The sequence below is a fragment of the Mustela lutreola genome, chromosome 9 (genome assembly GCF_030435805.1).
Source record: "Mustela lutreola isolate mMusLut2 chromosome 9, mMusLut2.pri, whole genome shotgun sequence".
Classification (NCBI taxonomy): domain Eukaryota; kingdom Metazoa; phylum Chordata; class Mammalia; order Carnivora; family Mustelidae; genus Mustela; species Mustela lutreola.
Window position 1 is genome coordinate 23,998,819 of NC_081298.1, and position 18,881 is coordinate 24,017,699.

General features: G+C 36.5%; 1 protein-coding gene across 8 annotated transcripts in view; it reads right to left on the bottom strand.

Annotated features, from left to right (window-relative positions):
- ITCH (itchy E3 ubiquitin protein ligase) overlaps positions 1–18,881 on the bottom strand; it is a 136,807-nt gene that overhangs the window by 75,197 nt on the left and 42,729 nt on the right. For 7 of the 8 annotated variants that reach the window (XM_059133475.1, XM_059133472.1, XM_059133479.1 and 4 more), the window contains 4 exons: positions 18,030–18,120; positions 7,295–7,436; positions 3,479–3,603; positions 2,328–2,465 (listed from right to left, as the gene is read on the bottom strand). In XM_059133475.1, the coding sequence (XP_058989458.1) occupies positions 2,328–2,465; positions 3,479–3,603; positions 7,295–7,436; positions 18,030–18,099 (475 nt within the window). In that variant the 5' untranslated portion in view covers positions 18,100–18,120. Of the gene's footprint in view, positions 1–2,327; positions 2,466–3,478; positions 3,604–7,294; positions 7,437–18,029; positions 18,142–18,881 lie in introns of all 8 variants that reach the window. The other variant, XM_059133473.1, reaches the window with a different exon arrangement.

An 18,881-nucleotide genomic window follows, 5' to 3' on the forward strand; every position in this document is an offset into this window, starting at 1 on the left:
TTCTCTGTCTGCCTGCCTCTCTAACTTGTGATCTCTCTCTCTCTGTCAAATAAATAAATAAAATCTTTAAAAAACAAAACCAAACCCAAAAAACTTCTAACTGAGGCTCCTGGCTGGCTCAGTCAGTAGAACATATGACTCTGGATCTCAGGGTTGTAAGTTTAAGTCCCACATTGGGTGTAGACAGTACTTAAAAATAAAGTCTTTCTTAAAAAACAAAAACTTCTGACTAACATCCTTAGGGGAAAAAAAATCTGAAAATCTTTAACAGTAGAAAATTACTGGAATACAAAAGCAATCTCCCTCAACCCCCCGTTCTCATCCAACCAAACAACTGCAGGTACTAGAAATTAAATTTTAATACTAAACTCTAATTTTCATTTCTAACTTGCAGTTAAGGTTACAGAAATGGAACCAAAGAACAATCCAAGTGTAGTTTCTACCACATATGCTTGTGAAAGGAACTGGATTTTGTTTGTTTGCTTACAATTCATGATGTGATTCAAAATTTCTAGGTTTTTAAGTGTGAAAGCAATTGGAAAGAATACGAAACATAAATATTTGTGTTTCAGTCTTGACTCTGCATCATACTAGCTGGTAAGATGTTGGACTTACTATTTAAATGATCACAACCTCACTTTCCTTATATGCAAAATATAGGTTATGCCTTCAAAGCTATGATGGTTAAATGAGTATATATGTACACACACCAACATAGTGGTTGGCACACAGCAAGCATTCAAAAACTGGCAGCTATTTTATTTGGAAACCACTGTGATTTTCCAGTTAAAAACCTCTAAGTATCAGGTTAAAATTCTATCAATTATTTTCCTAGCTGAGTGGAAAACTGATGACATAGAAATGTTCACTTCCATGGGCAATAAACATTAAAGTAAGTATAAATATATAGTTTAGGTTCTACTCTGAAATATGAAGACGATTATGCTTTGTTAATTATTAAACATTCTGCATTAATAGTTTCAACTTGTAGGGGGTAAAAAACTTGGGAAGCTATAAATACTGAGTTCAGAGCAATTTAACAATGAAATTTAAGTTGTATATTATCTTCCAGAATTCTAATCTATAGAAAAATTTGACTATTCAGAGCTCCTGTGAATGGCAGTCAATTAAAATGAACTTGTCAACTCTGAAGCAGTACAGTATGATCCTTTCAGAAATTTCTCTCCACCCTCATTAACCTCAAAGAACCAATCTGGAAGATACACTGAGACTATCTTGAAGGTCCTGCTATTAAAGAAGGTCATAAGTTGGGGGGCCTGGGTGGCTTAGATAGTTAAGCATCTGCCTTTGGCTTGGGTCATGGTGCTGGGATCTTGGGATTGAACCCCATATCGGGCTCCCTGCTCAGTGGGGAGTCTGCTTCTCCCTCTTCCTCTGTCCCTATCCCCCTGCTCATGCTCTCTCTCTCTCTCTCTGTATCTGTCTCAAATGAATAAATAAAATCTTAAAAAAAAAATTTTTTTTCACAAGTTAAAAAAGTAAGAAGTCTTCCAAAGCAGAAACGGAAGAATAGTAACACCTGACAAGTGCAAAATGTTTCATAATCTAGTTCCTAATAAATAAACAAAAACTTTGTCAGACTAATCAAGAAAACCATTAATCTTCTCTTTGTCTTGGGTCCTCTAAGTTTCACTTGAGTATCTAGAAGGAATCGACTAAAAAGTAGTTTTATTAAGCATGCTAGCTATACAGGCACTAATTCAGGTGCCGAACTTCTTTCAATTACTGTTGTTTCATGTTTCTTATTTCCTGTAACAAAAGCTAGTAAATCATAATTTATAAGATATAATGGCATACATATAATGAATTGATTTTGTTATTATTGTAACACAAAGACAGCTTTATAAATGTAGCCTACAGAAAATGGCACAGGAATGGCAAATGGACTTTGGCTTGTATTGGCAGTCTGGTACAGTACTAAGTAGGATTACTAAGCACTAAGCGGGATTTTGCGTCAAATTTATACTCAACCAGATACAGCTGCAGGCCAGTTATGTCAGCGACTGGCACTGGAGAAGATGTGGCATTATAAGTCATATTAACTGTGATTACTGGCCTATAAAATAAATCAACCCATTATACAGTCAACTGTGATTCAACTTTTCTGTGGTTAGCTTTTCAACTTACAGAAAAATGTTTTATTCACAGAAACAACACAATAAAAGGAAAATGTTTAAAATAATGTCTCCTTTTAAAAAGGAAATAATTTCTTTAAGGTGAAAAAGAACAGCACTGATTACATCAGCGTTCTTTGGTGGCTAATGTTAAGAATCATTAAAGAGCCTACAGAAAAAGTGATTACTTACTTTCTGAACATGTAGTTTCACCATTGGTAACAACTTCAGAATCTAACTGCAGCCCATCAAGACAAACTGACAAGTCTCCTATTGTCTCTGTCGGCTCTTTGTCACCTACAAGCTGTAAAGTCACAACTACTTCCTCAACTGTAAAAGAATATAATTACAGAACAAAATGATCAATTTTTCTTTCTTTAAGTCATCTTAACTGTTAAAAAGAACGTCAGAAAAACTTGATATTTATGTGCTTATAAATTGTTTTTAGTATAGTTCATTGAGGTTTCAGGCCTTTTGACACAAAACATTTAAAAAACAGAAAAAAATTTGCTAATGCTTAATATCCATAATGTAAAATACTAACTAGCTCAATCATCTGTTATATTCATTACATCCTTGCATAAAATAAGTCAGCAGGATTATTCAGCAACATATGCCTGAATTTTATTGAGTGAAAACATGTAACATAGGAATGGACTGTGTCTCAGAGCGCCTGATTTGCTCAGTTGGTAAAGCTTTCAACTCTTGATCTCAGCTAAGGTCTTAACACTCAGGGTCATGAGTTCAAGCCCTGTGATGGGCTCCACACTGGGCGTGGAACCAACTTAAAAAAAAAAAAAAAAGGATTATATCTCTTAAATGAGATTTAGGAAGTATGTTTTAGCTAGTCAAGGAGGAACAAAAATATCTATGTTTTAAATCATGATACTAATAAAAACAAACATATTTCAAGTTTATTATATCTCCATTTTATATATACATACACAAATAAAACCACAGCCAACTAAAATTAATAAATTTTCAAAGTATTTGAAAAGAAAATCTGCCGAAATATTAACCATATTGTCTCTGAAATGGGATTACATTTTTCATTAATTTCTGCTCTGTATTTTTTAGTTTTCCATAATTGAGTATGTAATCTTTTAATAAGTACCTATTTATTAAATTTATGAAAAATACTGGGTCAAAAATGAAAATGAATGGCTTCATCAAGGTTATTTGGAATGCTTTAAATAAATAGTTCAAGGTTCTTCTCCTTAATATTATAATCAAGTAAGCATAAAAACAAATAGTGAACATAGTCATTCTATATCTTTTACACATGAATTTCATACAGAAAAACAAATAGCCTAGCACAATTTCTGTTACTTTTACATACATACGTTTCATGTTGTTTGACTTTAAGGTTTCAAAGATATCTAATGCAGCAGTTCCCAACAAAACATCAGATTTCAGTGTCTGGTGACTCCATACACGAAAATGTAATTTACTCACAGGGGTGACGATACTAAAAGCAAAGACGGGTAAAAAAAGATGTATTGTTTTCATTAAAATAATCACAATAGATCCTAAATAAATTGCAATTAAATTTTAATGTCTATAATATTTTAACTGTAGACCTTAAGAGTTTACTGTACAACCAATATTGCCCATTTTCTATAACCTAATGGAAAACACCTGAATACTACATGCTCATATCATCATTTTCACCTGTAGTTGAACTACAGGGGCAACTTCATGCATCATCAATAAAAGTAAAACTGCCTATCATGCTACAAACTGTTAGAAATCTAGTTTTATTTCAATAGTATAAAAAAGTTAATTTATAAATTAAATCCCTATTTTAGGTCAGGTAGTGATAAGCCTGAGGTTATATCATTTAATCCTCACAGCAACCCCAAGAGATGGGGAATTACCACCCCACCTTCAGATATAGAAACTGCTATTCAGAGAAGTTAAGCAAATTACCCAACATTGCACAGCTAGCTAGCTAGTCAATGGCAGGCTATAATTTGAACAAAGTCTGGCATTAAAATTTGTATTGAAAACTTCCTCAGTCTTGAGAAAAACAAGAAACAAACAAGTTCTTCAGTCAGCTACATGATCTGAGGATTATGTTAGATACCCTAAATTTCACACTGTTAGAAGCAAAGTGTCTGTAATAACTGTCAAATATAGACTCACTTGCACCTTGCCAAATGCTTATATAGAATACTATCTGGGAGGGGAGAAGGAGGCACCTGGGTGGCTCAGTGGGTCGAGCCTCTGCCTTTGGCTCAGGTCATGATCTCAGGGCCCTGGGATAGAGCCCAGCACAGGGCTCTCTGCTCAGGAGGGAGCCTGCTTCCCTCTCTCTCTCTGCCTACTTGTGATCTCTGTCAAATGGATAGATAAAATCTTAAAAGAAAAAATAAAAAAGGATACTATCTGGGGACACCTGGGTGACTCAGTCCTTCTAAAAGGTGATCAAATCTGGGGGGATAAATAAACACTTTCTCAGAAGTCTACCTATGCCTAATCTCCCCATCATATTTCCACCACCATTTTAACAGTTTAAACAAACTAAAAAATTCTCATCTTAACACTGCCTCTTCTTTTGTGGGATAGGGAAGGACAATGTAGTCTTCTCTTTGAAATTCTCAGATAGGGGTGCTTGGGTGGCTCAGTTAAGCAACTGCCTTCAGCTCAGGTCATGATCCCGGTTCCTGGGATGGAGCCCTGCATCAGGATCCCTACTTGGTGGGAGGCCTACTTTCCCTCTCCCACTCCCCCTGCTTGTATTCCTGCTGCTGCTGTCTCCCTGTCAGATAAATAAATAAAATCTTGAAAAAAAAATTAGAAATTAAAAATTAAAAAATAAAATAAAATTTTCAGATATTACATTCAGAAGAACATATCAAGAAAACATTCCTCCATTAGTCATCTGGGAAATCATAGTGGGGATAGAATAAAATAAATGAGTACTTTTACTTTAATTTGAGAGAGGATAAAGTATACTGTGAGAGGATAAAGTATACTGTGAGAGGATAAAGTATACTGTCAAAGATGGTCTGACCTAAATTATTTCAATTCTAGAAACAATGTCTACAATGGAAGCCACGTTAAAATTGCAGACCAATCTGTTGCAACTTAAAAATTCAAAACTTGAGCTATGTGTTTCCCCAAACATCTGGGCTCAACAAGAGCACTACCTTAAGGGGCTACAGGGAGAGTTTCTTTTTTTCTTAACTTTTAAACCACTAAAGAATTCACATCATCAGTTTAAGAGCCTCAAAGTGCACATCTAGTGAACACAGCCAGCAGCTGGGAAAAACTAGATGAGTATTCAGTGAATACTGAAATTATTCTGTTGAACATCTCTAGTTATTATGGGGGCTGTGAACTTTAATAGATTTTATTTGCTTTTTAAAAAAAAAATTTACTCACATAATTTAAAATTTAGAGACAATCTCTAAAAGATCATTAATTAAAAACAATGTCTAAGGGCGCCTGGGTGGCTCAGTGGATTAAGCCGCTGCCTTCGGCTCAGGTCATGATCTCAGGGTCCTGGGATCGAGTCCCGCATCGGGATCTCTGCTCAGCAGGGAGTCTGCTTCCCTCTCTCTTTCTCTACTGTGATCTCTCTCTGTCAAATAAAGAAAATCTTAAAAAAAAAAAAAAAAAAAAGTCTAAGAAACTTTGTGGAAATTAATACAAATGAGAACCATCAGAATGACACTTCTTAAATTTCACTCATTTGCTCAAAATCATAAAATATATCAAGATATTATGCAGGGCACATACTGCCTGGAGCACTGAGTGTGGTGCATAAACAATGAATTCTATTATGCTGAGAAGAAAAAAAAAAAAAAGATACCCTAGAAATCCAAAAGTTAAAGAACAAGTTAGGTATATCCAATTTGTTCTGTAATTTATTAGGAATAAATACTATACACATAAGTGTGTACTGTGTGAAGAACATATAGTTTCAAATATCTTATCTCACCGGTTAGAAATAAAACTTTTCTTTAGTCCTTGGTTTACTTCTCTAAGGGGAAAAAATGCAAGAATTCCAAATGTTAGGTAATAAAAAAACAATTTCTGTGTATTTGATGCAGTAACAACCAATTATATTTTGAACTACATTTTTAATATAGTTGGTACCCAAACTAAATATGCTATTATTCTTTTGAAGTCCATTTGTTGTTAAATCACATTTTCTTCCATTTTAGTAAAAACATTAAAATTAATCTGTAATTCTCTTCAGTGAGTATTCAATACCAACACATGGGGCTCTGTCAGTAAGTGTTAAAAACTGAGCTATGTGCTACTTCCGTGAATTCATTCTGCAGATAACAGCACCAAATTACAGACACAGGCACATGATGTATACTGCGATGCTGTGTAATAACACAACATTAGAAACCAAGTGATAACAGAGAACTAGTAAAATAAATGATAGTCCATTCTTATTATGGAATATTAAATAACTATATAATGTATGTTAGATCTCTATATATACAGCTAGAGAGATAACCATACTAAGTGAAGTATTAAAACAGTTATAGAATAAAGTTAGTAATTTTTTTAAAGGAAGAAAACCCTCATGTAGGTTCTGTGTGGGCACTGTAATTAAAAACACAAAATAAAACCATTTTTAAAAATTAAACTAAAAAATAAAGTGAGTGGGACACCGGGGTGGCTCAGTCGATTAAGCGTCTGCCTTCAGCTCAGGACATGATCCCAGGGTGCTGGGATCCAGCCCGGCCTCAGGCTCCCTCTTCAGCAGGGAGTCTGGTCTCCCTCTCCCTCTGCCCACCTCGACCACCCCCGCCTACCCCCTCACCCCCTCATGCGAGTTCTCTCTTTCTCACTCCCTCAAATAAATAAATAAATGAGAATTAAGTGAGCTACTCATAGCTCTAAATTAAGGAAAGAGCTGTTAAGAATCTTTCTAGGCCCATGACCATGGGCTCTCCAGATACTGTTCAGCAGCAGTAATGATACCATCATCAACTAACCTACAGAAGATAAAGGAGAGATTGGAGAAAGAAATATCTAAAGAGAAACAAACAGGGACTAAAGAAAGTCGTCCTAGGAATAGGGGAGAAAAAAAAATGAAAGAGGAGGAGCAAAGAAAACAAGTGAGAAATTTTTAAAGCTTCGTTTCTCTTCACCTACTAAACTAAATATACTATCGAAAATACTTTCAAACCTACACTGTAAGGGGTTGCTTCCATTTGGGACTGTTCGTATTGTTGCATTTTTCTGTCTTCTTTGACTGTCCATCTACTGTGACTTCCACATAAGGACTTGGTCCAAACCAATTCTTTTTATTTTCTTTAAGTTTTGCTGAAATGACTAGGCAAAAGAAAAGGGAAAATATTTAAATATTCAAGATGTTAGTTCGTCCTTCAACTTAATTTCATAAAGATTACACAGAACATTATTACTTTTACTCAGAGAGGCAGTTTTGCTCTAAAATATTTACTAATTTCATTCAGTCATGACCTTTGTATTTCCTCCCAACCTACTAAATAAACATAGTCCTTCCCCCATATAATGCATCCAAATTACTATTAATATACCTCCAATGTCGGTATCAACAGTCTCAGAACTCTAATGTCAATTGGAAAGTACAGCAACAAACCTGGTTAACAAATATTTGAATGCTTACCATATACCAGATATTGCTCTAACTATAAATAGAGCAGTTTACAAAACAGAAAAGCCTCTGGCTCTCAGGGAGATAATATCCTAGTTAGAGGAAGTCCATATGCTGAAACACAGGCTCCTGTGGCAGAATATGACCTGTTAGAAAGGAAGGCCTCTGAGGAAGCATTTTGAGCAAACATCTAAATACAGGGAATAAGCTGTGAAAAGTGGGAAGAGCATTCTAGAGAGAAGCAAAAACAAAAACAAAAACAAAACCTTGGCACATCTGAGGAAAATATAGCAAAGAGGGAAGTATGGTAAATGAGGTGAGATCACATTTAACTTTGTAGGCCCAGATAAGGAATTTGGATTTTATTCTTTCTAAGCATGCTGGAAAGCCATCAGAGGAAGAGAGTTACAAACTAGGATTATTTTTAGCATCTCATATATCTCATATTAGCAAAAGCTTCCTATAAAATGCATCTTAATTAAGATACGGACTCCATCATCTTCACCCTTGAGTTAGTAACTTTTGCCAAAAAATAACCTTGTTCAAGCCCCTTGGAAGGTGTAACAAGTAGGTATGTATCCAGCAGAGTACCTCATGGTTCCCACAAATGAGAAATTGCTCCCCCATAAATGAGGTGATCACAGCCATGGAAATATTCCCTGCAAAGCACAGAGAATGCCAGTACCTATATCAAGGTAAAGCGACCTTTGGAGTTGTTAGAGTCATCTGTATAGCAGCTACCCAAGAAGCTCAATATATAGTTCAAAGTACAGTCTGGGCATCCTACAAGTCCAGTCCCAGGTAGCAGCCATGAATCTCCTGAGATCACAAGTACCACAGACTTCTGTCCTTTGGTACATACATGCCTTTTTTTGATAGCATGCAAGCCAGCTACAGGGTTAGTACTCCAACAATGTATTCACATTCTATAAATTAGAGCTCCATCAGTATTTTAGAATACTTGGTGTAATAAAGTTCAATGAGATTTGAAATCAATATGCAGTATCAAAAAAAGTATCTGTCAACAAAGAAAAAGAGCTATAAGAGATATTACTGAAGTAGGCAATAAGAAGCCAGTACGGAATTTTAAGTAAAAGAGTGCTATTCAACAAATTTACTAAGTGCCTACTACATATATGAGGTACTATCTGGGGCACTGAGAATACAGCGATGATCAGACTAAAACTCAAAGATCATTCCACTGCTGTGGGAAAAATGAAAGGGAAACAAAAGTAGGAGTTAAGAGACTACTAGAGCCTTCTAATCAAGAAATGACAGTGATTTGGTGGTGAACATGGATATGTACATGGAGGAGTAAGGGAGGAGTAAGTATTTTCTGAGAACCAATAGGATTAGATTACATGAGGAAGTTGGAGAAAAGCAGCAGCAAGGATAACTCTCAGGTTTCTAGCATGAATAAAGGAATGGAAGATAGTATCATTTAATAAGATGGAAAAGATCTGGGAAACAAGTTTGAGGGGAGTGGCTTGGGCAAGAAAAAAATCAAGAGTATTGTACTGAACATATAAAATTTGAGATATGTGTGAGACATCCAAGTATAAACACTTAGAAATCTTTTTCAGAACAGAAAATACTCAAGTGGGGACGAGACTGATCTCTGATTAATACGTACTATAAAGCTCTAGTACTTAATACAGAACAAAATTCAATCACAGGATTGCCTCAGAAAAAATATAAAACCCTTCTTTTTAATATATTTCTGGTCTGAGAAAAGGTGAAAGAGCCTAAACAATTATGCAAGACCCACCACTGTATTTCAGGGGCTCTTGCGTTCCTCTAAAACTGATTAACCAAAGCAATGCAGGCCTGACAGGAAGGAAATGATCCGCCCTCAGTGGTTTTTTAGGGCACCTGGGTGGCTCAGTCAGTTAAGCGCCTGCCTTCAGCTGAGGTCATGATTCCAAAGCCCTGAATAGAGCCCCACATCAGGCTCTCCGCTGGGCAGGGAGTCTACTTCTCCCTCTCCTCCTGCCTGTAACTCTCCCTGCTTGTGTGTACGCATGCTTGCTCTCTGTCAAATAAATAAATAAAATCTTGGGGGGTAAAAAGGATTCAAACTTTTGGAACTGTTTTGCCACATAATCCCATCCAACCCCAATAGAACCATTTTAGGAAACTTTAAATGGGAAAATAAGAGGGGTAAAGGAAACTAACACCAACTGTCAGTGTTTGCTATGTGTCTAGACTTAAAATATTTTTATTTCAATAATCAAGACTAGTCTGTGAGATAGATACTATCATCTTAATTTTTACACATAAAAAGACAAACTCAAAAGAACTTAAGAGTTTGCCCAAGGGTCACTTGTGAAGCCTGAACAAGAGAAATTAAGTGCTCAAATCCCACTTTATTTATTTATTTGAGACAGAGAGAGAGAGCACAAGTGGGGTGGAGAGAGAGAGAGAGAGAGAGAAAGAGAGAAGCATACTCTCCACTGAGCAGGGAGCCTGATGTGGGGCTTGATGCCAGGACCCTGAGATCATGACCTGAGCTAAAGGCAAACAGTTAACTGACTAAGCCATCCAGGCACCCCCAAAACTCAGTTTAGAATGCATAAAACTTTGTTATAGTCCTAGTATCTGGAAATAGATAACTTACTATTTCCCGAAATTTAAATTCCTAGAGTAAATAAGAAGAATAAAAACAGTCAACTATATGACAGGGAACCAAAAAATTGTCAGTATCATCTGTTACACAGGCTAATGCAAAGATCTCTAATAATTTTTTATTTTTAACCTCACATCTTCTAGAATTATCTTCCTAAACAGATGTGGTCATGTAAATACTTTTCAAATACTTCCCTAATACCTGAAAAATGAAATTTAAACTCTGGGGTATTTTACATTGTTATGTACCTTTTCAGCCTCCTCCTATACCAAATCCCACCCAGTCCCCTGGCATTCTAACCACCCTTAGCTGTTTGCTGTCCCTCACAAGGACTATGTATTTTCATATGCTACTCTGGAAGTTTCACTCACAATGATCAAGACTTCTTCCTTTCCTACCTAATAAAATCCTACTTCTTGAGAAAGAGATGACCTGATTTAATGCTTCTTTAAACCTAAGAAGTTAAATTGCTACTGTCTCTACATTTCCTCTGCATTTTCATATTTATGTATGGTTCCTACAGCTCTTCATTCTGCCTTAGCTTTTATTAAGTTTACTGGTTTTTAGTTTAACTAACACTGTAATCCCTGTCATGACAAGGATGTAGACAGTCTTTATATAGCATCTAGTAATTTAAACATGAGAGACATTTGACGTATCTGTTGAACCTAATGATTAGTCATGGTAGAAAACAAGTTTCCCTGCTTTATTGTTACATACACACATACAGTATCTATTGTATATAGTTTCATGGCATATATTAATGTTCTTCTGGGGCACCTGGCTGGCTCAGTCAGAAGAGCATGCAACTCTTGATCTTAGGGTCATGAGTTCAAATAAAAAACTTCTTAAAAATTTTAAAATTTATATTAATGTTCTTTTGATCCTTTCTGAAAGTCAATGCTTTGACATTGGTTCTTCATCCTAACTCTTCAGTACAAAAAACTTTGACAATTTATTATTTCTTTTAAAAGGCTTATTTATTTGGGGGGGAGGGGCGTGCGGCAGAAGGAGAGGGAGAGATTCCCAAGCAGACTCCCTGATGAGCATAGAGCCTGATACAGGGCTTGAGTTCACGACCTGAGCTGAAGTCAAGCATCAGACACTTACCCAAATGCACTACCCAGGCACCCTAACAGCTTAAATATAAAGAAATTAAAGTGAATCCTTAGCTTATCCCAACCTATTCTGGGAACTGGGGGGACTATAATGAACAAGGTAAAACAAGTAAGGGTGCTGAGACCCAGTAAATTAGCAGTATGAGCTGAATAAGAAATAAACCAGTTAAGCAAGGGCTAACTTTATGGTCAGAGTTATGACAAGCCACAAAAGACCTCTGTGGCAGAAGTATGTGTTGACTAGAAAGAATTTTATATAAACTCTGAACTTTAAATTCAAGGAAAAAGGGCATTCCTACTATCCAAGCAATCAGATTACAGTCTTCTAGTAAATGTGGTAAAGTACAGTATTATTTAATCCCAATTAATAGTAAAATCAAGATGCTTTCTCTTCTTCAAATGATCAGTTCTAAGTAAAGACTGAGGCAAAGAAAGTTCTAGGAAATAACAAAGTTACTTATTTTGTCCACATTATATAATGCTATCACACAACAAGCATCAAATAAAAAACACAGATGAGTTCAGAATACCTGAGGTTATGTGTACAACATAAACAGAAAATGGCTAAAGAGAGGGAAGGACGTAAGAAAACAGACTTATGTACAAGTTAAGGGACTAGACCATGTCATTACAGGAAAAAAGAGTAGATGACCCAAAAAATCCAATTGTAAAAATCAGCAGAATCTAATGACAGGAATGTGAAGGATACAGGACAAAGAGGTAAAGAAAATTTTAAATATGCGATCCACCAGTTAGCCTCCTCATAACAATGTTAACACTTATAAATTAAACTTTTACATAAGCATCAACCATCTTTCACGAACACTGCCATTCTTGCCATTCGTTCTTTTAAACTTAAAGAAAATTAGAATGAGGGTGCATGGGTGGCTCAGTCAGTTAAGCATCTGCCTTCAGCTCAGGTCATGATCCTGGGGTCCTGGGATGGAGCACTGAATCGGGCTCCCTGCTTAGTGGGGAGTCTTCTTCTCCCTCTCCCTCTGACCTTCTCCCCTGCTCGTGCTCTCATTTGCTCATGCTCTCTCTCAAATAAATAAAAAATCTTAAAAAAAAAAAAAAAAAGTAAAATTAGGATGATAAAGGTAATGTAAAATAATCAATGAACTTTATTTAAAATTTTAAGCTTAGGTTGCTGTTAAGGTATTAAATTAGATGAGTAATACTAGAAGGAGAAGGAAATAAAGAATCAGGGGAAAGAGAATAATCTATACTTACACAGTGTTTTAGAGTTTACCAACTCATATACACTGTCTCCCAACAACCATGTGACAAAGATGTTAATGTCCTCAGTTCACAGCTAAGAAAAGAGGCTCAGAGATATCAGTGAAATGCACAAGGTTATAAAACTATTAAGTATCAGAACCAAGACTAAATTCCAGGGCCATTAACTCCCCTGAAGATGGGAGTCATTAATCTATATAGATTTCGTCACTAAAACTAGGGTTGTGTCATTAAGTGTCATTTCTCTGAAATAAATTTTCTACTTGCCCTCAATCAGGTGAGGATGACCAATTAGCAAATATATATTGCAAATAAATAATTAAAAGGAATTTATGTATGTATGTCTGCATGTATGATAGAGGAGGTTAAAAATAGGCCCCTTTTTGGCTCAGTTGGTAGAGCATATGACTCGATGTCAGGGTTATGAGTTCAAGCCCCATGCTGGGTGTGGAGACTACTTAAAAATTTTTAAAAAAAGAAAGAAATTTGAAAGAGGTAAGAAAATAGTAAGAGTAGAAGCCATCTGCAGGTTCGGTGCACTGCCTATCAAGATTCTAGTAGCATTTTTTTTAAAAGATATTATTTATTTATTTGACAGACAGGGATCACAAGTAGTCAGAGAGGCAGGCAGAGAGGAAGGAGGAAGCAGGCTCCCTGCTGAGCAGAGAGGTCGAATGCGGTGCTCAAACCCAGAACCCTGAGATCATGACCTGAGCTGGAGGCAGAGGCCTCAACCCACTGAGCCACCCAGGTGCCCCTCTAGTAGCATTTTTGATGAACATAGAAAAAACACTCCTAAAATTTATATGGAACTACAAAAGACCCTGAATATCAAAAGAAATCCTGAGAAAGAACAAAGAAGGAGGCATCATACTTCCTAATTTCAAGCTATCCTATAAACCTACAGTAACTGGGGCGGCTGGGTAGCACAGTTGGTTAAGCAACTGATTCTTGGTTTCAGCTCAGGTCATGAACTCAGAGTTATAAGACTGAGCCCTGCATTGGGCTCTGCACTCAGCACAGAGTCTACTTAGGTTTCTCTCTCCCTCTGCCCTTCCGCCCCCATGTGCATGCTCTCTCTCTCTCTCAAATAAATAAAAAATGTATCTTAAAAAAAAAAAAAAAGCAATAGTAATCAAAATCATATGGTACTGACATAAAAACTGACAAACAGACCCATGGAACAGAATTGAGAGCCCAGAAATAAACACAAACATATAAGGTCAACTGATATTTGACAAGAGCCAAGAATACTCAATGGAGAAAAATCAGTCTCTTCAATAAATGCTGCTGAAATACTTGGATTTAAAAAAAAGAAAAAGACACAGGCACATGGGTGACTCAATTGGTTAAGCATCAGACTCTTGATCTCAACTCAGGTTTTGATCTCAGGGTCATGAGTTCAAGAGCTGTGTTGGGCTCCATAGTAGTAGTGGAGCCCACTTAAAAAAAAAAGGAAGGGGATGCCTGGGTGGCTCAGTCAGTTAAGTGTCTGCCTTCAGCTCAGGTCACAATCCCAGGGTCCTGGGACCAAGTGCCACATCACGCTCCTTGCTCAGTGGGAAGCATGCTTCTCCCTCTGGCTGCTGCTCCCTTGATGACGTTCTCTGACAAATAAATAAATAAAATTTTAAAAAAAAAAAAAAAAAGCCAAGAAACTAGAGCAGAACCACAGAATAGGATTTTAACTATGACACTCAACTCTTATCAGTCTTTCACAGCAACCTTCTAAAACACAAACACAATTGATTACTCTTTGTTAAAAGGCCTGATTACTCTCTAAATCTTCCAAATATGATTTTTTTGTATCCCTGACACACACCTTAAGGAGAGGACCCACTCCCCATTAAATTCTCATGGTTCCCCCACTCTGTAGCAGTGGCTGTTAGGGGCACTGGTGAAGTCTTGTGCATTTCCCTGCTTTGTGCCTCTTACCCATATTGTCTCCTAAAAAAAATCCCTACATTTAAAAAAAATAACCTCCTGCATTTAAATAGTAACAATGTTTTAAGCAGCGACTCCTTTCACTGCAACTTTGGTCAAATACTGATCTCTCTTTCCTGACCAAAGTTGTTCTCTTTTCTTGACATTACCATATATCATGGCATTTATTTTTTACACTTGAATATTTATGCCCTCCTTGATTCTAGAAAGATGTTGAGGCAGCTTACCAAAAACAAAACAAGACAATACTATAAATGATCCATTTACACAGAATAAAAATTGTAATGTCATTAAAGGGATCTGTGCAAAAAACTTAGTTCTAAGGTTTCTAGCATCAAAAGCAAAGAAGTAAACAATGAATTATGAAGCACAGTTGATTTACTCAACTTGGCACATTACTCTTTATAATCTTATGCCCTCCATTTGTCTCATATCTAATGATATATTTGCCAAATATGTAATTTTTATCATTCTTTGTTTTTATTAAACTGTTTTTGCCTTGTACTTGTGCATTCTCAGAAAATATAGACCCAAGATTAAAACCTTATAAATGCCAAGAATTTTGTCTTCCTGAGGTGCATTCAGGCTTTTATTAAATATTCTTCCTACTATGATAATGATGATGATAACAAATATGATAAGCAGTATGCAAAGAAAAATTCAAAAGGAGCATACACTGAAACCTAAACAAGTAAAAATATCATCTCTGAGGACTAAGATGATAAATAAGACCCCTGATTATTATTTTACTGAGTTTGTAAAACTAAAAAACATGTGCATTACTCATGTAACCTGAAAAGGAAAAGACTTTTTTTTGTTTTGTTTTGTTTTTAAAGATTTATTTATTTGACAGAGAGAGACACAGTGAGAGAGGGAGCACAAGCAGGGGGAGTGGGAGAGGAAGAAGCAGGCTTTCCGCTGAGCAGGGAGCCTGATACAGGGCTCGATCCCGGAGACCTTGGGATCATGACCCGAGCCAAAGGCAGATGCTTAATAGCTGAGCCACCCGGGCGCCCCGGTAAAGACGTTTTTTTTAAAGATCATTCCAATCAAAGGTTTCAACATTAATCTGCCCCAAAAAAGAAAAATAATAAGAAGCAGGCTCAATTTAAATCAGCTATTCAGGCTAGCTTCAGGATGGGGAGCACTGGAAAACAATCAGAATCTTGCTTAACAAAGAAATATTAATACCTTTCACTGAGAATCGGACATCGCTAAGGAAAGACACTATAGTGAAGGAATCCCCCCAAATAAATTCTAAGATGCTGTCACCTTACGAAAGTGTTTTTATATAATTCACTTTTAGGTTTTGAGAAAGATAATAAGGATATGGTTTGTGGCCCAATATTCACAATCCAGAGGTAGATCCCAGGATCAAGGCCTGAATCTGGTTCCCTGCTCAGCAGGGAGTCTGCTTCTCTCTCTGCCCCTCACCCTGCTCGTGCTCTTTCTCTCTCTCTCAAATAAATAAATAAAACCTTGGGGCACCTGGATAGCTCAACTGGTTAGGCAGCTACCTTCGGTTCAGGTCATGATCCCAGGGTCGTGGGACTGAGCCCCACGTCAGGCTCTCTGGTCAGTGGGAAACCTGCTTCTCCCTCTCCCTCTGCCAGCTGCTTCCCCTGCTTGTGCTCATGTGCTCAATCTCTCTCCCCCAAATAAAGAAATAAAATGTTTAAAAATAAATAAACAAACAAACAAATAAATAAATAAATAAAATCTTAATTAAAAAAAAAAAAGACAGGTATAATAAAAGCTAAAATACTGGGGTATCTGGGTAGCTCAAGTCAGTTGAGCATCCAACTCTTGGTTTCAGCTTGGGTCATGAACTCAGCGCCTTGGGATTGAGCCCTTTGTTGGGTTCTGTGCTTGCATGGAGTCTGCTTGAAATTCTTTCCCTTCTGCTTGCCACACCCCCCTACCCACTCATATGCTCTCTAAAATAAATAAAAATTTTTAAAAAGCTGAAATACTATACAGAGAATAATTGTTCTATAAGAAATAAATGCCATTAAAAGGATAAAGGCCAAGGTTTCACTGTGTGATACAGACACATGCATGTCTGGAAAAACTGCAGTGACTCACCAAATAATTCATTTATAAATACCTACAAAGAGACCACATGGAGCCAGACTGTTAAAGCTCTTAGCCCAGGCTACAGAAATTCTCAACTATAGCCAAAATGAAGCACTAACGGGTTGTGAGCAGGAATGTAATCTAACAAATGGCATAGTAGAGCATTAGGAATACTAACATGAAAGCAATATACTTGGCTAGTATGGTTAGAGAAAGAGAGAGATATTAGTTAAGTAATAATAGTAACCAAAGGATTTAAACAGATATTTCTCCAAAAAAATATATAAATGGCCTATAAGCTCATGAAAAGATGTTCAACATCATTAACCACCAGAGAAATGCATATCAAACCCACAATGACATACCATTTCATACCCACTAGGATGTCTATAATCAAAAAGACAGACAACAAGCAATGGCAAGCATGTGGAGAAAGTGAAACCCTCATAGAGGGCTAATGGAATATAAATGGTGTGGATGCTTTGAAAAATACTTTGGAGTTATTCCTCGCAAAGTGAAATACATATACTATATGACCCAGTGACTCCTCGTAGGTATATACTCAAGAGAACTGAAAAGACAAAATTTCACAAGAACTTGAACATAAATGTTCATAGCATTATTCACAATAGCTAAAGAGTAGAAACAACCCAAACATATACCAACTGATAAATGGATAAATAAAATATAGTATGTTCATACCTAATATTATTTGGCAATAAAAAGAAATGAAATACTAATGCATGCTACAATACAGATAAACACTGAAAACATGCTAAGAGGAAAAAGTCATAAACAAAAAGCCATACATTTTACTGCTTCATTTATATGAGAGATCCAGAACAGGCAAATCTACAGACAGGAAGTGATTAGTGGCTGCCTAGGGCTGAGAGTGGCTAGGAGACATGGGAAGTCCTCCAGTAATAGGTAGAGGTTTCTAAAATTGACTGTGGTGGCAGTTATAAAACACAATGAGCATACTAAGGAACACTGATCCTCTAAATGAGTGAACTGTGTGCTATGTGAGTTACCTCTCAAGGCCATTAATACAAAACAAAAAACAATAGCAATTGACCAGACTCCAATGTTTAATAGGAGAGAAAAAACAAAACCTTCAAAACACCCAAGAATATTCTGAAATAAAAACATAATTTTTATACTATTAAACATTCTTCATTCACCAAGCAAATATTAATTCAACACCTAAAAAAGCCACTGAAGATTTTCTTAAGATTATTTTTATCTTGGGGTAAAAAAGTATAGATGTAGATCTTTTTAAGACTTACCAGTGATCTGAAGTTGTGATTTCATGGTCAGGCTACCCATTGAACCAAGCTGTGATCCACTGCCAGACATACCACCAATAGGACGGCAAATCTGAACATGGAAAAGGAGACACGGTAAACATCAAAAAATCCCATATTAAAAATATGTATAGTGCTAACCAGGCTATTTCCATGTCTCACCAAAGACCACACAATAATGGTAGCCTTAACACTGCTAAATAAAATTTCCAATTCTAGTATTCATCCTGTCTAAACTATCAACAAAATGACATTGCTTTTCATTCTTTCTTCCATTGTTTACATTCTTTCCTTGAACTCCTAAGACTCGTTCTCTAGGTTTATGTCCTACCTCACTGATTGTTCTTAGGCTTCTTTGAAAATCCCTCCTGTTTTCTCCCCTCTCTTAATGTCGGAGTGCCCTAGGGCTCAGTTACTGGTTCCCTCTTAACTTCTCTACACTCATTTCCTCAAGGATATAATCCAGTATTATGGCCTTAAATGTCATCCATATACCAGTGAGTCCCAACTTTATATTTCTATCCCAGATGTCATTCCTAAACTCCAAACAAGTTCACTTGGTTATCTAAAAAATGCCCCCCCAACCCCGCCAAATTTCACATCAAACACATCAAACAAAACTGCTGATAACAATTCCATCCTTTCATATACTCAGGCTAAAAACCTCTACCCTGCCTTTTTTATTTCCCTTCCTATCTGTCAACAATTCAACAGTCTCTGCAGAACATATCCAGAATCCAACCTTTTCTCACCAACTCTACCATCAATCTGTTCATAGTGGCCTCTGACAGCCTGACTTTTCTTCCTGCATTATGCTTCCCTCCTAAATTACTT